Source organism: Phoxinus phoxinus (assembly GCF_949152265.1).
Source record: "Phoxinus phoxinus genome assembly, chromosome: 18".
Taxonomy (NCBI): Eukaryota; Metazoa; Chordata; class Actinopteri; order Cypriniformes; family Leuciscidae; genus Phoxinus; species Phoxinus phoxinus.
The window spans coordinates 5,104,577-5,124,563 of record NC_136893.1 but is presented as its reverse complement, the minus strand read 5'-3'; the positions used below and the strand labels follow the sequence as shown (position 1 = coordinate 5,124,563).

Genomic DNA, 19,987 nt, shown 5'->3' with positions numbered 1-19,987 from the left:
GATTGTAAGCTTTCAAATGATATATAGTTTGTCAAGATTAGTTTAGGTTTAGTATAGGATATTACTGTTTTAAATATGTAATGGCCAATATAAGGGGTTAAATAGCGCTTTTAACAATATAGATTGTTTCAAAGCAGCTTTACAGTGATAATAGGAAATGAAAGTAACAGAGATTGTTTTGGCTTTACAGCAGCTCTAGAATAAAGTTATTATCCAGCTAAAGTTAGTTATATTAAAGGTATAAGAAACATTCTGTAAGCAAAGTCTGCATATTTCGTATACTGACCCTGTTTGTTAATCTTTGAGAGAGCAGTGAGAAGTATAATGATGCATTTTATGATTGGTCAGAATTAGAGAGCCGTGTAATATAATAAAATAATTTCAATATTGCATGGTAATATTAAGTTAAATTGCAGTACAGTTAATTGACAATTACTCGTACATTTATCTCTGATGATCGTCGAAACAAGGACGACTCTTTGATGTATGACTTTTAGTGAGTTATTAAAATAAAACGACTCGCAAAATTGGAAGGAGGAGAAAATTTGAGAATGAAAATTCACATGCATGAGCATTTATAATTGAATATGCTGTTTTATTCTCAATATTTTTTTCCCCTTTTTACTGACAGAGGGTGAAGTGTTGCTCCAGACCCCATGAATTCAAACACCGGCCCCTGCAGTGATAAAAGAAGAAACGTCTCTAACTTGACAAGTGGGAGGAAGGATCTGAAGTCATAACTTCAAATCAGTATGTGCCCTTAGATTTATGAACTATGTTATAGAAGACAGTGTCAAGCAAGGATGAATTTTGTCTTTTTCTGAGACTATAGAAACATTATCTGATCACCATCCCCAACCTGAAGCTCATGCTCCACCCAGAAGGCGCCTGGGAAAATTATGAGAAATAGCTTTTAATAAGACCAATTACATTAAGTCAAAATGACCTAAAAACATCAATACTTCAGCAATTTAGCTAATTATTACTAGAAAAATGACTCTACAAGGGATTTTGCGAATGTATATGACATTAGTCTATTTAGAAATTCTGGTCAGACTTGACAGAAAACAATAAAAAGGACAGTATTCTTTCTTTCTTTCTTCTTATCCATCCATCCATCCCCAATAAAAGCACATGAGTAAATTGAGTGATGCGAGTTCAAGTGGCATTTCGGAAATAAATGTCAGGCTCCCATGTGGTCAGGCTTGAAATGTCACTGAAAAACAGTGAGAAAGAATGAGAGATAATTATTGTATGATCACTAAAATTACACGGCAACGCATAAAGTGTCTCCCATTTCACTGTGTTCATCAGACGACAATAATTAAGTTAATCAGTGAAATCAATGTAATATAGGGAGGTGTGGCACAGTAGATGGAGAAGAGCTGCATGTGCAAAACTCAAGGAGTGCTTGATGAGCTTTCAACACTGAACTTCTATAGTGTTGCCCTGAAGATTGTCAACTGTAAGGAATTGAATAATTTCTTAAGTGACTCTATTATATATTATAATAGCAGACAATTATTATAATGCTTTAGTCAGTACCCATAATTAAACATTCTGGTATTCTACAGTCCCAGTCTATCAATCATGAACATCATGGCAGCTGGAAACACAAAGGACAGTGTTGATGGCCACTGGACTTGTGCTGGACAGCGACAACATGCATTCGGAAAGGTTCGGATATTTTCTCTTCTCCTTTCTACTTTTCTACATCACAGAAACCTCGAGACTTTTCATGCTATGATCTGGTGTCATTCTCAATCTCTTAATTATTACAGGGAATTAAGTGCTTAGGTACATTAAAAAATGTCCTCTTTCACTTTCAGGCTTTATTAGTGCAGTGACACCATATTAAAGCATCACTGTTGGCTGATATCAGTCTCTTTCAGCTTATTTGTACCTCAGTGTAGTATTTGGATTTGCACATATTGGTGTGTGTGTGTGTGTGTATGTTTAATATATTGCTACAATAGAAAGTAATACAGTATTAATTGACCAGCATTGGATTTTGTTTCTGTGCTTCATCTCTTCTAATCTGTCACTAATTGAAGGCATAGCAATTTATTACGGAAAAATTAATGAGCTTAATGAGCTTTCCATTTAGACATTGCATGCATGTGTGTGTATATATATATAATAATGTATTCATTATTTTGTGCAACCTTTGTTTTGAAAGCATAATGAACTAATTTCAGATCTATATTATGCTTGTTCATTTATCCATTTACTATTTGCACTTGTTTTCATACTGTGTCCTACATCATACCTTAAAGATGCGCACAGTGTTGGGATAAAAAAAAAAAAAAAAGATGTTTATCTCAGGGCTATTCGTTTATAACTTTAGTATGTGCATCAACTTTGATATTATCACCAGGTCTGCTTTGACATCACACAAAAATTGTTCAATAGACAAAAATTCAGTATAGCGCCATACTTAATTTTTGACAGGAATTAAAACAAGCCTGTGAGGGATAAAATACAGTGTGTTCAATGGATTGTACTGTTGTCAATCCAATTGTTCAGCTGACGAAATGTCTTTTACAAAAAAAAAAAAAAAACTTTCAGTAGACAAAAACATCCAAAAAACTCTAGTTTTAAAAGTTGTGAGTTTTGAGATCTAGGATCTCTATACAATGTGTGCCATTGTAACAACTGTAAGTCTATCCCTCACAGCCTCATTTTCACCTGTTTTGCCCTTCAAAGTTTGATGTATTTGGTATATACCGGTATAGGAAATAAAGAACACAATACAAAACAGTGTTGTAACATAATATATTATAATCCGCATTTAAAACCTGCCTGGTAGCCCTTAACTATATGATGATTGGCTGAGCCCTCAAGTGGGCAGGACTTTGCAACAAGTGGTCAATAATTTTTTTTTTTAAATAAAAAATAATTGACATGGTTTACATAATTGACATCAATTGAAAATTGCAATGTGAAGCAGGCAACTCCTTTAATTTGGTGTCCATATTGATAATCTTGTGTAATTGGCATTAAAATATTGTAAAAAATTATAATAAGTTAAGTAATTTTGTATTTTAGTGGTAGTTTGAGAAGCAGCATTTAGTAGCAACATTGCAGTTTGTGGTTTTACTGTGCAACAGAATGAAGCAGACTGAAATCTCTGAGAGAATAAACTAATATTTGCACATGATTTAAAAGCAGTATCAGTCACCAAGTTTTAATCTTAAGGCTTTTCATCTGACAAATATAAATTACAGGGGTAAGTATAGGTGCCACCTATGGTACAGTAGGGCGAATACAAGGTCACTTAATCTCAATCATTACAGTATGTGTAGATTATTTCATTACTAAAAAGCAGCATTAAGTTTATCCTAAACTAGTATGACATGACATTTAATGTAGCTATTTTGATCATATTTTAAAAAAAAATTTAAAACACACATTACTACCCATATTCACTTTGTTTGTGAAAATTGCGTAATTATCTGCTTAGTCTGACATTTCTAAATGACAGCTCAGAGCCAGAGCAATTATACTACAGTGTTCATGTAGTACAATGTACATTTGACTCAGTAATTTGTGTAAAAGATTTAAAGATTTAAAAGGAAAACAAGTGTGACTCACCATGAAGATCATTTTTTTCACACACTATGGGCAGTTCGGGTGCGGCGGAGGTCATTATATACCGGTGTGTAGCAGAGAAAAACATTTGAAGCAACAGTATTTCATCCCAGAAAGACTTACTTTCACCTGCTGAGCTCTCTGTAAATAAAGAGATACAAGTCACATTCATGGACAAGGACTTCTAACGTAAGTAACACATTAATTATTTTAAAATTGTGACCTGGTTTTATTTAGTAATCATTGCATTTTAGCATTTTATATAAGATCAGGTAAGAAAAGGACTTTATACCAGTCAAAATGTATACTTTATTTGTCAGATTTTTATTCTAAATTCTCATAGAATTAGATTTCCATCTTCTAAAAAAGAAAGCAATTGTAGAAGCCATTATTTCAAATGATTAACCATCTAAGATGACAGCTTGGTTTTATAATTTGTCCATTCGCTCTCTCACCTTTGAAGCTTAAAGTATGTCTTGTGAAAACATTTGCACTGGAACCGATCTGGAATTGGAAAAGCGGGAAGGGGAACGCAGCCAGTCAGTTTGCAATATCATCCAGTGCAGTGATTCCAAAGGCATACAAGCATGTGGAAGTCACGGTAAGCGCGTCAAACTCTTCTGACTGCACTGCATAGTGGGAATGAAATAAAACAAATTAAGATCTGATTGTTTTTTGCTCTGGCTTGTTCTCAGATGCAGTGCTGCAGGTGTGCTCTATCAACCTCATTAAAGGCAGAAAAGGACAAAATCGACTGGAGCATCACACAAATTATTATGAGAGCGATCACCTCATCATCCGTAGAGGACAGTGTTTCCAGATATGGGTTGAGCTGACACGAGCTTTTATTCCGAAGAGAGACAAACTTCATCTGGAGCTGATACTTGGTCAGTTATAGCCTTCTTTACCAACCACAAGACAAAACGTTTATTATTTCTACGCTCACTGGAATCACTTGTTCTTCTGTGTGCTTTACAGGTCACATCGCATCCGTCCGGGACGGCACTTATGTGGTCGTTCCAATTGTGGAAGAATTCAAGAAAGACTGCTGGGGAGCAAAGATTGTTGAAAAGGGCCAAAACCGAATCAAACTGTGTGTGAACTCTGTTTCGACTGCTTGCGTTGGACGATACCAACTCAGTGTCGTGACTCACTGTACAGGAGGAAGATTCAGAACACCATGTGTTCCTGAAAATGACATTTACATGCTGTTCAACCCCTGGTGTAAAGGTACGCGCTTCATTACACATCTGAAACTCAAACACACATATGCTGACAAGCTTTCAAGCAGAGAAGTAAAAATTAGGGCTCTGGGAATTAACGCGGTAATCTTTGCGATTAATTTGAGACGTTTAACGCATTTAAAAAAAAATAACGCAATTGACACAGCACTTTTTTTGCCTCGTTTTAAAAACTTCCTGTTGCGGCTGCTATTGCGAGTCTGCCGAACCAAGTCACCCTGTCATGATGGAGAAGGACAAGGAAGAAGTTTTATGAGGGAATGTTTGCATTTAAAAAGTTGTCTGATGGCGCATTTGACAAAAATCTGTTAAATCTGAGTAAGTTGCATAGAACTGAATGAAGAATAAAATATTGATATATTGATGTTTAACATTATTTGAATATAGGGCTATTTTCTGTTCCTTTTTTTCTCTCTGTTTAACTTAATAAGGTGATTCTACGTTTAAATTTAGATGATTACAAGCTCGGGGGGAATGCGATTAATTGCAATTAATTACAGCAAATTGTGCAATTAATTTTTTTTTTAATCGATTCCCAGCCTATTAAAAATAGAAAGCACTTTTTCATTTACTGCAACACCGTGTTGCATCGTGTCGCAACAGCTAGAAACTGTCTCCACTAGACGTGACAAACGTGACACTACAAAAGTTTCCCTTCTATGAGAAGTATCGTGAGTGCTTGGAGTACGTCAAATATAGAACAAGGCATTAGATTACTGTCGGGATTTGTTGTCGCGTCGCATCCAGTGAAGACAACACCACTGATTAAAATGGGTTATACTGTCTTTTGTCACGTCGCATCGCTCGCTTCCAGTGTAGACATGGTGTAACTCTTCAGTTAAAATTAAACTTTCTCTTCTCACTTTATCAGATGATTGTGTGTACCTGCATGAAGAGGCGGAGAGAGCTGAGTATGTGCTGAACGACATGGGCAGAATCTACTATGGGACTAAACAGCAGATTGGCTGCAGGACATGGAACTTCGGTCAAGTAAGAGTTAAACTTTCATTCATATACAGTATTACAGAACTCAAGCATGAGATTTGCGACAAAAGCCTGAGATTTTGTAAACTATTACCAGATTAACTGGTTAACTGGCTGAAATGTTTCTCAATCTCAATTTAGTTTGAGGAGGGAGTCCTGGCTGCATGTATGTATGTGCTGGAGAAGAGTTGTACCCCTTGCTCAGGATGGAGAAGCCCCATCAACATCTCCAGAGTGCTTTCGGACATGGTGAGTATTTGTTTTCTTTCCCATTTGAAGTTGGAAAGCCTAACAAACTGTCTGATTTGCTGTTTTGCAAAACAACACAACATTTTCAACCATCTCTCTTCAACAGGTTATTGCCAACAACGACTGTGGTGTGTTGGTGGGTAACTGGTCAAACTCCTATGGAGACGGGACTTCTCCTACTTCCTGGTGCAGCAGCAGTGCCATCCTGAGACAGTTTCACAAATGTGGAGGAGTACCTGTCAAATATGGACAGAGCTTGGCCTTCGCTGGAGTCACCAACACACGTAAGAGTTCAGGCAGAATGGACAAGGAGAAAATAAGGGTTGAGAAAGGGATTGTAGATGTAATGCACTTCTTCTTCTCTTTCTCGTAGTGTTGAGATGTTTGGGCATTCCTGTTCGTCCAGTCTCAAACTTCTGTTCTGCTCATGACACTGATGTTTCTTTGACAAGTGATGTTTATTTTGATGATAAATTTCAGCTGATTGATAGCATGAACTGTGATTCAATCTGGTAAGTATCATAAACATTTGAGATATCACCAAAAGTTCCTCTGAATGTGCATGAAGTGTCTTTCTTCTTCTCTTCGTGTAGGAACTACCACGTGTGGAATGAGGCCTGGATGGCTCGTCCCGACCTGCCAACTGGTTTTGGAGGTTGGCAGGTGCTTGATGCCACTCCTCAAATGACCAACCAGGGCTTCTTCCGCTGTGGCCCAACATCTGTTGCTGCGATCCGCAGTGGACAGACCTTCCTGAAGCATGACGTGCCCTTCCTTTTCGCAGAAGTGCGTTAATTCCTTTATATTCTATCATAAATGGTTTAAATGGTTCTCTCTCGCATAAATGCAATATACACGTGAAACTCGAAAAAATTTTATATGGTGCAAAAGTTAATTTATTTCAGTAATTCAACTTAAAATGTGAAACTAATATATTATACTCATTACATGCAAAGTGAGATATTTCAAGCCTTTGTTTGTTATAATTTTGATGATTATGGCTTACAGCTTATGAAAACCCCAAATTCAAAATTAGAATATTGTGAAAAGGTTTTCATAAGCTGTAAACCATAATCATCAAAATTATAACAAATAAAGGCTTGAACTATCTCACTTTGCATGTAATGAGTCTATATAATATATAGGGATGGCTTTTAGGCTTACATTTAAATATAGCTACACATTGACTGCTAAAGACAGACAGAGTATACATATAGTGAATGCATAGAAATATATAGACAGATAGATACATATATTCATGTATAGATAGATAGATATATAGATGGATAGATAGAAATAACATTATGCACAGTGAGGAGCCTACAGGTTACAAGCTTCACATATTAGAAGAAAAAGAAAAAAAAAATTAATGGCTCGTTGTCAAGGTTGTTTCAGATCAACACAAGTGCAAGTGGCCACTAGGTGTCACCGTTGAGACGTGTCGGATATGGCACATTTGCTTCAACTGTTTCATTGTATCACGAAGCCTCGATCTGCCCACCACTAATAATATATTAGTTTCACCTTTCAAGTTGAATTACTAAAATAAAATAACTTTTGCACGATATTCTAATTTATCGAGTTTCACCTTTACGAGAGTTTCACATTAGTAATGTTTCTCATGTTCTAGGTGAACAATGATAGAGTCTACTGGCAGCGGAGATGTGATGGGACCTTTAGTGTTGTTCACGTTGAGAAAAGTGCCGTAGGTCACTGCATCAGCACCAAGGCCGTCGGATCAGACCAACGCTTTGATATCACTCACCTCTACAAACATCCACGAGGTGAAAACACATCTCACTATGGGAACAGTCACACTTGGGAAATGTCTTGAAGTTAAATGTCGACTTAATGAACATTTATCAGGTACGGAGGAAGAGCGCACTGCTATAGAAACAGCTATTCGTCACGGCTCCAAGCGATGCACATACCCATTGCCCTGCGCAGAAGATGTGACCGTTAAAGTCAGCATGCATGGGGAAGGACCATGTGTAGGCAAGGATGCTGTGCTTTCCATCATTTTGCAGAATAAATGCAACTCGCCTCGTACCATCACCCTCTACAGTCAAGAGGCAGCCACATACTACACCGGAGTCCATAATGCTTTAGTGAGGAAGAGCCAAGTGAACATTGAGCTGAAGGCCAGTGAGGGTGAGTGATGATAAATGCTTGAAATCAACCCTGTATTATATGAGAGAGATTGCAGATACGCCTTCATTAATACAGATTAGTGTTGTCAAAATTAGAAAAATGTGACGCTTTGAGCGCTGTTGAGTGGAATCGTAAACACCTCTGATTGGCCATTGTTCTCACGCGCTCATTGGATATGTCTGTGATTGGCTACAATGATCAGCTGTACGATTCCAGTTACGATACCGCTCAACAGCGATCAAAGCGTCACACTTGGTACCGAAGTCGGTACTTTTGACAACACTGATACAGATTCATTTGAAAACGCATCTTTTTCTCTCTGTTTTTTGGTGTTCCGTCCACACTGAGACAGCATTTCTGTCCTGCGAAAACTGAGCTTCATGAAGATGCTCTCCAAAATAGAAAAGGACATTGGTACATGCAGTGTTGCTAAAGATAAATGTTTTTTATATTACATTCCAGCAAAGATGAAATAATTTCTATAAACCACACATGGAATGGGGTGCGACTTCGATGCACCTCTTAGTGTCGGGATAGTACTAAAATGATGGTGCCAGAAGAATAGTGTGAGAACTTAATTATGTCTGGTTGTCATCTCAGTGAGTTTTGATTACATTTTACGCATACACAGTAAGATGATTTAAAATGAAATATCTGTCATCATTTACTCACCCTCAAGTTGTTCCAAACCTGTTTGAACTTCTTTCTTCTGCTGAACACAAAAGAAGGTATATTGAAGAATGTCTGTGACCAAACAGTTGATGTACCCATTGACTTCCATAGTATTTTTGGATGGGTACAATGGGGCACATCAACTTTTTGGTTAACAACATTCTTCAATTATCTTCTTTTGTGTTCAGCAGAAGAAAGAAACTTGAGGGTGAGTAAATGATGACAGAATTTTCATTTTGAAGTTAACTATTCCTTTACCTTTCTAAAATTTCAGTGAGGACAAGAAACTTTTGGAACACTTAAAACGCTAGTGTGGATGGAAATGTTTAGTGTGGTGTCTTAAAAACGAAAACGCAGCTTTCAAATGTATCAAGATATATGTATCATGCAACTGTTTTAAAATGAGACTTGTTTATCTCTTTTCATTCTAGTCCAGACTCTACCGTGGACCCTGCGATATGACGAGTACAAGAACCACCTGGTGGATCAGGCGGCCTTGATGCTCCATCTCTTTGGACAGGTCGCTCAGACCAAGCAGATTCTGGCCACTCAGTTCCACTTCAGACTGCGCACTCCAGATCTAGTTATATCTGTGAGTCTAGCAGGTTCTCTCTTTATGGGTTGGTGATGGCCTAGATTCCTAGAAGATAAGATTACATGATTATTGGTGAGAACTGGCCATGGATTTTACATGGATGTCTTAAAGTGTAACTGTCACCAAAATTGAACCTAGGCTCTTTTTGTTAATCTACCCGAGTCAAACTTCTGTGTAAAAGTGCAATTATAATGGAAACGCCACTTAAGATTGACCGGATTTTCGTTTTAGCTCCAAATGTCTTTAGAATGGGAGTGCTAGGGGCACTTCTATGATAGCATCAAAATCGCTATTTTTAAAACAATAAGGAGGCTCGACACAACATGAAACTGTGCTCGAAGTATCACCAGGGGCTCTACACATGTATGAGCATTGACTACATTGTGTACACAAAGTTTACTAAAAAAGAAAGTTTTTTTACGACTCACTTTATCAGTTGATGCTATCATAGAAGTGCCCCTAGCACTCCCATTTAAAAGGCATTTGGAGCTAAAACTAAAATACGTCAATCTTAAAAGTGGCGTTTCCATTATAATTATGCTTTTACACGAAAATTTGACTCGGGTAGATTAATAAAAAGAGCCTAGGTTCAATTTTGGTGACAGTTACACTTTAATGTACATTTTATGGTTCATAAACTTAAAATACATGAAATAAATGGTTTACCTTTCAGCCTGTATGTGATGCTGTCCTGGGTCAAGAAGTGCCAGTCAAAATCACATTCCAGAATCCACTGCCTTGTGTTCTAAAGAATGTGATATTCCGTATTGAGGGTATGGGACTGAAGCATTCCAGAATTGTTAGCTATGGGTAAGTTCAATTTAACCCGATCTCACAGGAAAACATTTACTTTACAAGGTGATGATTTAATATGAGTTTGTGCGGTGTTAGAAAAAAGTACACATTAAAAAAAGTCTTAAACATAACCATTGTTGCGCAAGCAGATCGTACAAGACCGAACTGTAACGATTAATCCACTGGAGGCAAGATGTAGAGAACCCAACTTATTAACGTAACATATCCAAAAACAAGATCAACATAAAACAAAAGCATGGCGTGGCGTGGCGTGGCGTGAAACTAGAAACAAGAACATTGACTAAACATTAGGGATGGCTGACGCGAAACTGACGTTCCCAAGCTTTTTGAGATCCCGAAGCGGAGATGTTTCGAAACACTGATCCGAAGCGTGATTCAAAACACCCATGTCACGTGACTACGGCTAAATGAAGTGTTTCACAAGTGTTTCGACAGGTGGCATGGTGCGCCGAATCAGCGTTTGATTGACAGGGTCGGGAACAGACCACACAATTGCACATCTGTATAAAAGTGAAGTCAACGCATCCTGACCTCGTGGGTTTTTGTGAGAGGAGTTTGATTTTGAGATAGCGGATTTTTGGTGATATAGTGACATTTATAGTGCGATTTGTTTAGTTATATTTAGGCTTACATTTAAATATAGCTACACATTGACTGATAGGCTAGAGACAGACAGAGTATACATATAGTGACACATTAATAGATGCATAGATATAAATATATAGACAGACAGATTAATAGATAGATACATAGATAGATTAATATATAGATCATTAAGATAGATAGATAAATAAAAATAACATTATGCACAGTGAGGAGCCTACAGGTTACAAGCTTCACATATTAGAAGAATACAATAATAAAAAAACAACACATTTTTTAATGGCTCGTTGTCAAGGTTGTTTGAGATCAACACCTGCAAGTGGCCACTAGGTGTCACCGTTGAGACGGGTGTCGGATTGTTTCGAAGCCTCGACACAATATGGCACATTTGCTTCAACTGTTTCATTGTTTCACAAAGCCTCGATCCACCACTACTAAACATGAGGCATACAAGACAACAATACTAGACAAAGACACAGGGTTAAACTACTAGACTAACGACTAGACAAGGGACACCTGTGAACAATAAACCAATGACAACATGACACAACAGACAAGGGAACACATGGCAGGATCACATGACTAGAACAGGGGATCACATGACAGACAAGAACAAGAAACAAAACCCAAACCATGACTTTGAGATACAAGACACAACGAATTAGCCATCAAATTTGCCAAAACATAAAATAGTTGTGAATTGCCATGAGCTTGTGTTGGATTCATTATATATATATATTTTATTGATACAATTGTATTAGGAGATGTAATATGTGTTGCTATATATTTTAAGTATGTAATAATTCTCTTTTCCTCAGTGATATTGCAAGCCTGGCCACAGTGAACCTGACAGAGACATTTATTCCAGTGCGACATGGCACACAGAAACTACTGGCGTCCCTCGACTGTCCTCAACTCAGTCAAGTTCATGGCGTTGCCAACATTACTGTTAAACAGTGAAAAAGTACTTAAATTAACTAAGGAGAAAAAATGGTTGTTTCTTTGAACTGTAAACTTGTTCATCACGATCTCAGAGGAGATTGCACTCATCTTGTCATGAAAAAAAATAAAAATCTGAATAAAAACCTTTGAAAACTTATATATTTTTGGTTGTTGTTATGGTGAATATGTCCTTCATTTAGCCATTTAGTTAATTATGTGCTCCCTCAGCATTAAGAACAATATCATAATCACACATCAAAGTGAATCAATTATTGACAAGTCTGTAGGACTTCTGGGTAATAATAATAATCAGGACCAACATTCAAAATGGAGTTGTTGAATTGTCAAACATCCATTATGAAAACTACGCCTACTGTATGTTTCAAAAACATTCAAATTATAATAAATGTATAAACACACCCATCTCTACATGTCATTTACAGCGGGTGTGTATAATCAGTGGGTTGGACTATAGGTGTGTGTGCAAGTTTACTTGAGGGTAGCATCCAAATTTGAGTCATTCACATATGTATCCAAGTGTTTCAGATATGTATATTATATATTATTCTAGGGGGTCTATATGCTAGCTGAGCCCCCAATATGAGTTTGTATTTTTATTTTAGAACATTATATTGGAACATCTTTTATTTCGTATTTTTTCACACATTGTTAATCATATCATGAACTATAATATAGTCCAATTATAAAATATATGGAAGTGATTTAAACACTTGATCTATGACATGCAGTGGGCGACCCAATGTTAATTTGCACTACAATTCAGAGAACTGCATTTGTCGGATTTACATCACGTAAATTCATCAATTTCTCCCGAAATACATTAGTGTCCGGTGAAATGGAAGAAAAATAGAGTAAACCTTTTAGTTTCCTACACAATGCATATCTGATATGAATAAATTATAATTGAAAGGGTTATTATTGCAGCTTCCATCAGTTTATGGAATTTGTAACAAACTATAGATGTCTATTTAAATGTCTGAAACCTAATGTAAACATTATGTGTTTAAAAACACTGAATAGTTGTGATATACGAAAAGCACTGAGCATGTCCGTCTCTGGCTCTCTCTGAATACTGTATATAAAGAGAGACAAACAAAATACTAGACATTATGTGTGAACATTTTTTTTTTCAATTCTAATTTTATTCAACTTTTACTGATCATATAATTTGCAATGAAAAGATCTATATTAAATTAAAACAATCCTAAATTGAAGCATTTTCACTAGTGACCCAACTTAAAGTATTAACAAAAAAAAATATTATACAGCTAACTTATATATATATATATATATACACATACACATACACACTCAACAACAGTAGCAAATCATCAAAAAAAAAAAAAACTTTCTACAGATCAAAAGCCTAACCTTTGGCTTTTTAAGACATACAAAAATGAATGCTTATAAAGGTAGAGGTAGCTCTCTGATGGGAAAATATTAGTCTCTTTTGGGTAAAGACATGGTTATGTTAATGTGTTAATCACAAGCTGATCTGCAAATCTATTGTGTGCTGGGAAAATATACTTCCTGCTCTCCATCAAGAACACTGGTTTTGTATAACGCACACCCCTAATTGTAGTGTGCTTAATTACAGATCTGCATGATGAGAGAATTTTAATCTCTGTATCTGTTCACAGAATTGAATCCATCACCAACATCATTATTTCATTACTTAGGAACCAGTTATTCTTTTTTCACTGAATATCTTTTTACTTATGTGTATTATTGTATTGTATCAACAACTAAGCACCAGTATTATCATTACATGCCCTTGTTATGTAGCTGTTGACATCAGAACCTGTTATACTTGTTTACAAGAATTAAGTAAACGAACATTAACTATTTAACATGAAGTGACTAAATAGGTGCATGTTTAAAACGAAGATGCACAATGTAAAAATATGCATGAATTATACCATTACACTAAGTAGTATACACACCCAGTGCATTAACACTTACTATGCAAACCTGAAATAGAGACATGGTGATGATGACATATTTTGAGTTACACTGTTCTACTGCCCTAATTAATGCCACATATAACACCAAATGTGTCATATTTAATTATTATCGTTGCTATGCAGTTATTTTAGAAACACATAAACTGTATGACAATTGCAAAGTAATGTATAATGTGTCCTAGTAAAACTAGGTGTGAAATGGCTATGACTGTTTTGCTAAATAAATATTTAAAAACTTCAGGAAGCAGATGTTTTTGTAGTTTGAATCAAAGAGAACATTTTCCAACAACGACATGTCCATTTGTACCTAAATTGTATATAATTTAAAAATAACAACAAGATTTAGAAGTTTCAACAAGAAACTTAGCTTTGGTTCTGTAATCAGTGTCGACCTTAGTAAAACTAAGTAAAACTGTACAACTGACAATTCAATTTCAATTAATTTCAACAAAACATATCTGAGAGAACGTTAATTAAGAAAGAAATATACAGAAATAATACTTCAATTTTGGTTAATTACATTTTTTAAAAATGTTATCATTTAAAATATAAGTAAAACTATTATCTGGTAATCACACCTGTAATGTTTACACCATGACTAGTTTGGCATTGGCATTTGGTCATTATAAGTGAGCATGTTCTCCTTACTCTAGGATTTCTTGATCTCTGACAGTACAATTAAACTAAGACATTAATTGGACTTAAAATTACCTTCAAATTAACATGTCACTCACCCAAAATCCTATCTTCTTTATCACAAGAGATGTGGAAGGGGTGGAGATGGACATGAAGTATATATATATATCCAGGGCTGCAGTGGAAAGAAGAGCTGGTTAAAGCAGGACTCACTGTTCACTCGCTTAAGTAAACCAAGTTCTCGGTTCAGTTTCTCTTAAACAAGGACAAGGACTAAAACATGTAAGTAATCAACTTTGACTTCACTTCAGGCTTCTTATCTGGTTTTATTTTGCACTTATTAATTGTTTTCTGGACCCTTAATGGCCCTCCAAAAGAAAAAGGTTAAGATTATTTACCTTGCTGACTAGTAAATGCAGCTTGAGTTCTAGAAACATGACTTGATTTGAATGCTCATAGATTTAATATTTAGGTCGGGTAATACATCAGAAAGGATTCAACAGACGTTAGTTATGAATGATCCACCTGGACTTGTGAAAACAAGTGATGATCTTAATCTTATGTATCTTTTAAGTCATCCTACAAAATCTTTGTTTTTTTTTTTCTGACAGGATGCCTTTTGCAAACAACCAATGCCAAAACCTCTGCACCCTCGGCCGTTTCCCTGAGTTAAAACAGCAGGCGGATGACAACTGTAAAGGTGTGTGCTGCGCACCGGTTTACACCAACCCTAGTGTTAACCCATGTGCAAACCCTTATGCTAACAGTTGCACAAATCCGTGTGTAAATCCATGCGCAAATGTTCATGTGAATCCATGTGTAAATACATACATGAACCCATGCGCAAAAACCCTTGTGCTACTCCATACACTAAACCTTGCAATGTCACTCCATGTCGTGATTATGAGACTAATGAAGTTGTCATCAAGGAGTGTGTGGGAGATTGCACAATCAAGCGAGAAGGTGGAGGTGATCGTAAGAGTCGTAGATCGTTGTCCTGCAATGCATGATGGGGAATGTGTTGTTGTAATAACGCAATGAATGATCTGTTTGATATCTTCTGCTTTTTCGTTTTCTCAGAAACTCTCCTCCGGGTGAGTAAAGTGGATCTCATCAAGTGCAGGACCGGACCGAATCGTCTGGAGCATCACACACATTGTTTCCCTGATGATCACCTCATCGTCCGTAGAGGACAGTGCTTCAATATGTGGGTTGATCTGTGCCGTCCCTTCAATCCCAGTGTTGACAAACTCCACCTGGAGCTGAAGCTAGGTTAGTTACTGTATGACCTGTGCGTGGATGACACTATAGGACATGCAGATACAGTAAATGTTGAGGAGGAACATGCATTTCTACGCTCACTGGAATCACTTGTTCTTCTGTTTGCTTTACAGGTCACATCGCATCCGTCCGGGACGGCACTCATGTGGTCGTTTCAATTGTGGAAGAATTCAAGAAAGACTGCTGGGGAGCAAAGATTGTTGAAAAGGGCCAAAACCGAATCAAACTGTGTGTGAACTCCGTTCCGACTGCTTGCGTTGGACGATACCAACTCAGTGTTGTGACTCACTGTGCAGGAGGAAGATTCACTACACCATGTGTTCCTGAAAATGACATTTACATGCTGTTCAACCCCTGGTGCAAAGGTACGCGTTTCATTACACTGAAACCTGATTATATGAAGATTAAATTGAATGCGGAAAGAAAGAAAGCACGATTAAAACTTTATGAAGCTTCAAGTCCAATTTTCTCTGTTCTCAGATGATTGTGTGTACCTGCATGAAGAGGCGGAGAGAGCCGAGTATGTGCTGAACGACATGGGCAGAATCTACTATGGGACTAAACAGCAGATTGGCTGCAGGACATGGAACTTCGGTCAAGTAAGAGTTAAACTTTTGTTCAAATATTCAAAAGTGTGTTACAAGAAAAAACGTTGCAAAAGATAAGATTCCAGATGTTTCACAATTTCTAATGTCCTCACTCTGTCATCTGAATCTTAGTTTGAGGAGGGAGTCTTGGCTGCATGCTTATATGTGCTGGAGAAGAGTTGTATCCCTTGCACAGGATGGGGAAGTCCCATCAACATTTCCAGAGGGTTGTCTGACATGGTGAGTAATAATTAAATTTTCTTTCTATCTATGTTGGAAAGCCTAATAAAACGGTCTGATTTGCTCTGTTATAAGTATGGTACATATGCATGAAGTTTGCTACATAAAAAGCACAATATTTTCAATCATATCTCCTTAACAGGTTATTGCCAACAACGACTGTGGTGTGTTGGTGGGTAACTGGTCAAACTCCTATGGAGATGGGACTTCTCCTACTTCCTGGTGCAGCAGCAGTGCCATCCTGAGACAGTTTCACAAATGTGGAGGAGTACCTGTCAAATATGGACAGAGCTTGGCCTTCGCTGGAGTCACCAACACACGTAAGAGTTCAGGCAGAATGGACAAGGAGAAAATAAGGGTTGAGAAAGGGATTGTAGATGTAATGCACTTCTTCTTCTTCTCTTTCTCGTAGTGTTGAGATGTTTGGGCATTCCTGTTCGTCCAGTCTCAAACTTCTGTTCTGCTCATGACACTGACGTTTGTTTGACAACTAATGTCTATTTGGATGATAAATTTCAGCTGATTGATAGCATGAACCGTGATTCAATCTGGTAAGTATCGTGAATATTTGTGATGTCACCAAAAGTTCCTCTGAATGTGCATGAAGTGAATGTCTTTCTTCTTCTCTTTGTGTAGGAACTACCACGTGTGGAATGAGGCCTGGATGGCTCGTCCCGACCTGCCAACTGGTTTTGGAGGTTGGCAGGTGCTTGATGCCACTCCTCAACTGACCAACCAGGGCTTCTTCCGCTGCGGCCCAACATCTGTTGCTGCGATCCGCAGTGGACAGACCTTCCTGAAGCATGACGTGCCCTTCCTGTTCGCAGAAGTGCGTTAATCCTTTTAAAATAGCATTCTGTCATACAGAGATTAACATACAAAGACGTATAATTAATGTTTGTCTCCTTGTGTTCTAGGTGAACAATGATAAAGTTTACTGGCAGAGGAAAAGTAATGGAACATTTGGTGTTGTCCACGTTGAGAAGGATATAGTCGGTCACTGCATCAGCACCAAGGCCGTCGGCTCAGATCAACGTGTAGATATCACAAACCTCTACAAACACCCACTGGGTAAGAATCCATACATATGCCACAAAATACTTACATTTGAATTGGTCAGGGATGTGGGGTGCAACCCATGTTCCAGACACATTAAGCCATGGTGCTTATGAGGATGAGGTTTGAGTCGATAACACTCCCTATCATGTATTCCTCATAAAGAGGTGAAAGGCCAAATAAAAGAAACACCTGGATAGTAAAAGTGGAACAAGGATCAATCCTTTTAATTGTACATTCACCTTCTCTTGCTTCCGTTGATCAGGTTCTTCTGAGAAGTGCGCTGCTTTGGAGATGGCCCTTCGTCATGGCTCCAAAAGTTGCACATACCCACTGCCCTGCGCTGAGGATGTTGTCTGTGAAGTCAGCCTGAAGGATGAGGGACTGTGTGTGGGAAAAGATGCCGTGCTTTGCATCAATCTAAAAAACAAATGCAGCTCACCTCGTAGCGTCACCCTCCACAGCCATGCAGCCGCCATGTACTACACTGGAGTCAGGAAGACCTTCCTGAAGAGAGACCAGACATGCATCGAGCTCAAGGCCTCTGAATGTGAGAAATGATCAAGTTTGAGTTGCAATACATGAGACCACACAGTTACCTGTGCAGCTTATGTGTAAAGTTAATCATGCAAATTAGCACACAATCAGTTAGTTATTTCAAATAGAGACTTGTAAAGAAAGCATATCACTTTTCCTACTATAGGCAAACCTATGGAATGGACCCTGAGTTATGACGAGTATAAGGAACACCTGGTGGATCACGCGCCACTGATGCTCAACCTCTTTGGACACGTCGCTCAGACTAAGCAGATTCTGGCCACCCAGTACAGCTTCAGGCTGCGCACTCCAGATCTAGTCCTGGCTGTGAGTTTAAAGTGTTCAACTTATTCTGTTGATCAGCTGATATAATTTAGTGCTAAATTGTGTTTTGTATGTGGTTCTTCTCAGCCTGCATGTGATGCAGTCCTGGGTCAAGAAGTGTCGGTCAAAATCACCTTCAAGAATCCACTGCCTTGTGTCCTAAGGAATCCTGTATTCCGCTTTGTGGGACTTGGACTGAAGCACCCCAGAGTTGTTAACTATGGGTATAATTAATTTAATGAATTGGTCGATTAAATAATAGATACTTTTTGCATTATCCTGTTCTTACATTCTCAAATTAATTATATACAATTATTAAAAAATATATAAATTATAGTAATATTAAATTATCCTTTTTCTTCCTCAGTGACATTGCTGGACATGCCACTGTGTCCCTGACGGAGAAGTTTGTTCCCAAGTGTCACGGCCAACAGAAACTTCTGGCCTCATTCGACTGTCCTCAGCTCACTCAGGTGCATGGATTCACCAACCTTGTGGTCAAACAGCACTGATAACCCAATCCAATAACCAAAAGAGAGGAAATTTCCATTGAAAAAGAAAGTGTTGTTGACTAAATGCTTAAGTAAACCTTCCCAATGTATTTTTCACATGATTTGCAAACTGAATTAACACCGTTTCACTTTATCTACTAAAGACAAATGTTACAGATTGATTGTGGTCTTGGAACTTTTTCTCCAAATATTGTAACATTAATTTTCATCCTGTTGATAGGAAATTATACCCTTCTTTAAGTAATATATTGAGATATGGGATTAGTACTTCTAATGCAGATTATGATTATGTCTGATTGAAATGAATGAAATACGAAAAAAGCTGGGGTGTCATTGTCTAAATTATATTAACCTTTAGATTTACATCATAATCAATCAATAAATATTCCCTAAGGTCTCCTTTTGGTTGGTTTTTCCTCATGATAATGTTAATGAAAACCTTTAAAACACGTGGGTTAATCTTGTCCCTGCAGTATTATCAGCATTAATAAAACATATTTTACCGGTAATTGAATAATGTCTGTTTATGGTGTGAAATTCTGATTTATTCTAAATAGCATCATCCTAAAAATGTAATGTTCTTACAAAGACCTTAAAGGTAGCGTACATTTTCTTTTAGATTATTGGAACAGATGGAGACGTGACAAAGACATTTAAATGATCAATTAATATTATTAATAATGTTATTTCGTTGTTCTTATATCCTCATTAAAAAACAAAAAAACAATTATTTTACACTAATTGTCACACCTTCAAAAATCCCGCCTCTCCTGTCAGCCAAGTCGCTGTGCGTGCGCAGCTTGTATCAATTAAATCTGCTTACAAATTATAACGTTGGAAGATTAAACCCTTGTGTAATAGGTTCGAAACGTTTTCAGCTAATTTGAAGCTCGTACACTACCTTAAATCCAACTGCATCAGAAGTTGTTTTGCATAGTCTTCCTCGCTGCAACCATAGACTTTTAAAAAGGCTGCAACTGACAGG

The 19,987-nt window shown here is 37.3% G+C and overlaps 3 protein-coding genes and 1 long non-coding RNA gene across 6 annotated transcripts in view; 2 read left to right on the top strand and 2 right to left on the bottom strand.

Moving 5' to 3' along the window:
• LOC306985369 (protein-glutamine gamma-glutamyltransferase K-like) overlaps window positions 1-4,572 on the bottom strand; it is an 11,169-nt gene extending 6,597 nt beyond the window's left edge. The window contains exons 1-3 of one of the 2 annotated variants that reach the window (XM_079587536.1): window positions 4,382-4,572; window positions 4,047-4,220; window positions 3,595-3,732 (exon numbers count right to left, since the gene is read on the bottom strand). The gene's annotated coding sequence lies outside the window, so the exon portion shown is untranslated. Of the gene's footprint in view, window positions 1-3,594; window positions 3,733-4,046; window positions 4,227-4,381 lie in introns of those variants that run through there. The other variant, XM_079587537.1, reaches the window with a different exon arrangement.
• LOC306985373 (protein-glutamine gamma-glutamyltransferase K-like) lies at window positions 3,682-12,000 on the top strand. 2 transcript variants are annotated; one of them, XM_079587548.1, is made up of 14 exons: window positions 3,682-3,780; window positions 4,055-4,192; window positions 4,287-4,478; window positions 4,570-4,821; window positions 5,704-5,822; window positions 5,958-6,065; window positions 6,172-6,349; window positions 6,439-6,577; window positions 6,659-6,851; window positions 7,696-7,849; window positions 7,932-8,216; window positions 9,320-9,480; window positions 10,157-10,293; window positions 11,721-12,000. In XM_079587548.1, exons 2-14 carry the CDS (start codon window positions 4,063-4,065, stop codon window positions 11,860-11,862), a joined length of 2,190 nt encoding a protein of 729 aa, XP_079443674.1. In that variant the 5' UTR covers window positions 3,682-3,780; window positions 4,055-4,062; the 3' UTR covers window positions 11,863-12,000. The 2 variants fall into 2 exon arrangements, with proteins under 2 accessions (XP_079443674.1, XP_079443675.1); XM_079587549.1 differs by lacking the exons at window positions 3,682-3,780; window positions 9,320-9,480; window positions 11,721-12,000 and having other exon boundaries at window positions 4,061-4,192; window positions 10,157-10,287.
• LOC306985390 lies at window positions 9,399-19,987 on the bottom strand. Its single transcript, XR_013794790.1, has 4 exons — window positions 19,904-19,987; window positions 14,564-14,640; window positions 10,150-10,228; window positions 9,399-9,528 (listed from the first exon to the last, which is right to left on the bottom strand). It is a non-coding gene; the product is annotated as an uncharacterized lncRNA (long non-coding RNA).
• Window positions 14,652-19,110, top strand: LOC306985388 (protein-glutamine gamma-glutamyltransferase K-like). The gene is made up of 14 exons (XM_079587583.1): window positions 14,652-14,747; window positions 15,077-15,165; window positions 15,546-15,737; window positions 15,860-16,111; window positions 16,227-16,345; window positions 16,466-16,573; window positions 16,716-16,893; window positions 16,986-17,124; window positions 17,210-17,402; window positions 17,491-17,644; window positions 17,895-18,179; window positions 18,333-18,493; window positions 18,578-18,714; window positions 18,858-19,110. Coding segments are annotated over exons 1-14 (2,154 nt in total). The 5' UTR covers window positions 14,652-14,745; the 3' UTR covers window positions 19,003-19,110.

Bases quoted from the DNA above. Each gene is read 5' to 3' on its own strand.
- LOC306985373 (XM_079587548.1), top strand. From the start codon at position 4,063: ATGTCTTGTGAAAACATTTGCACTGGAACCGATCTGGAATTGGAAAAG. The intron at 6,578-6,658 runs GTAAGTATCATA...CTCTTCGTGTAG, and splicing joins ATGAACTGTGATTCAATCTG to GAACTACCACGTGTGGAATG. The intron at 9,481-10,156 runs GTGAGTCTAGCA...TTTACCTTTCAG, and splicing joins CTCCAGATCTAGTTATATCT to CCTGTATGTGATGCTGTCCT.
- LOC306985388 (XM_079587583.1), top strand. The intron at 15,738-15,859 runs GTTAGTTACTGT...TTTGCTTTACAG, and splicing joins CCACCTGGAGCTGAAGCTAG to GTCACATCGCATCCGTCCGG. The intron at 18,494-18,577 runs GTGAGTTTAAAG...GGTTCTTCTCAG, and splicing joins CTCCAGATCTAGTCCTGGCT to CCTGCATGTGATGCAGTCCT.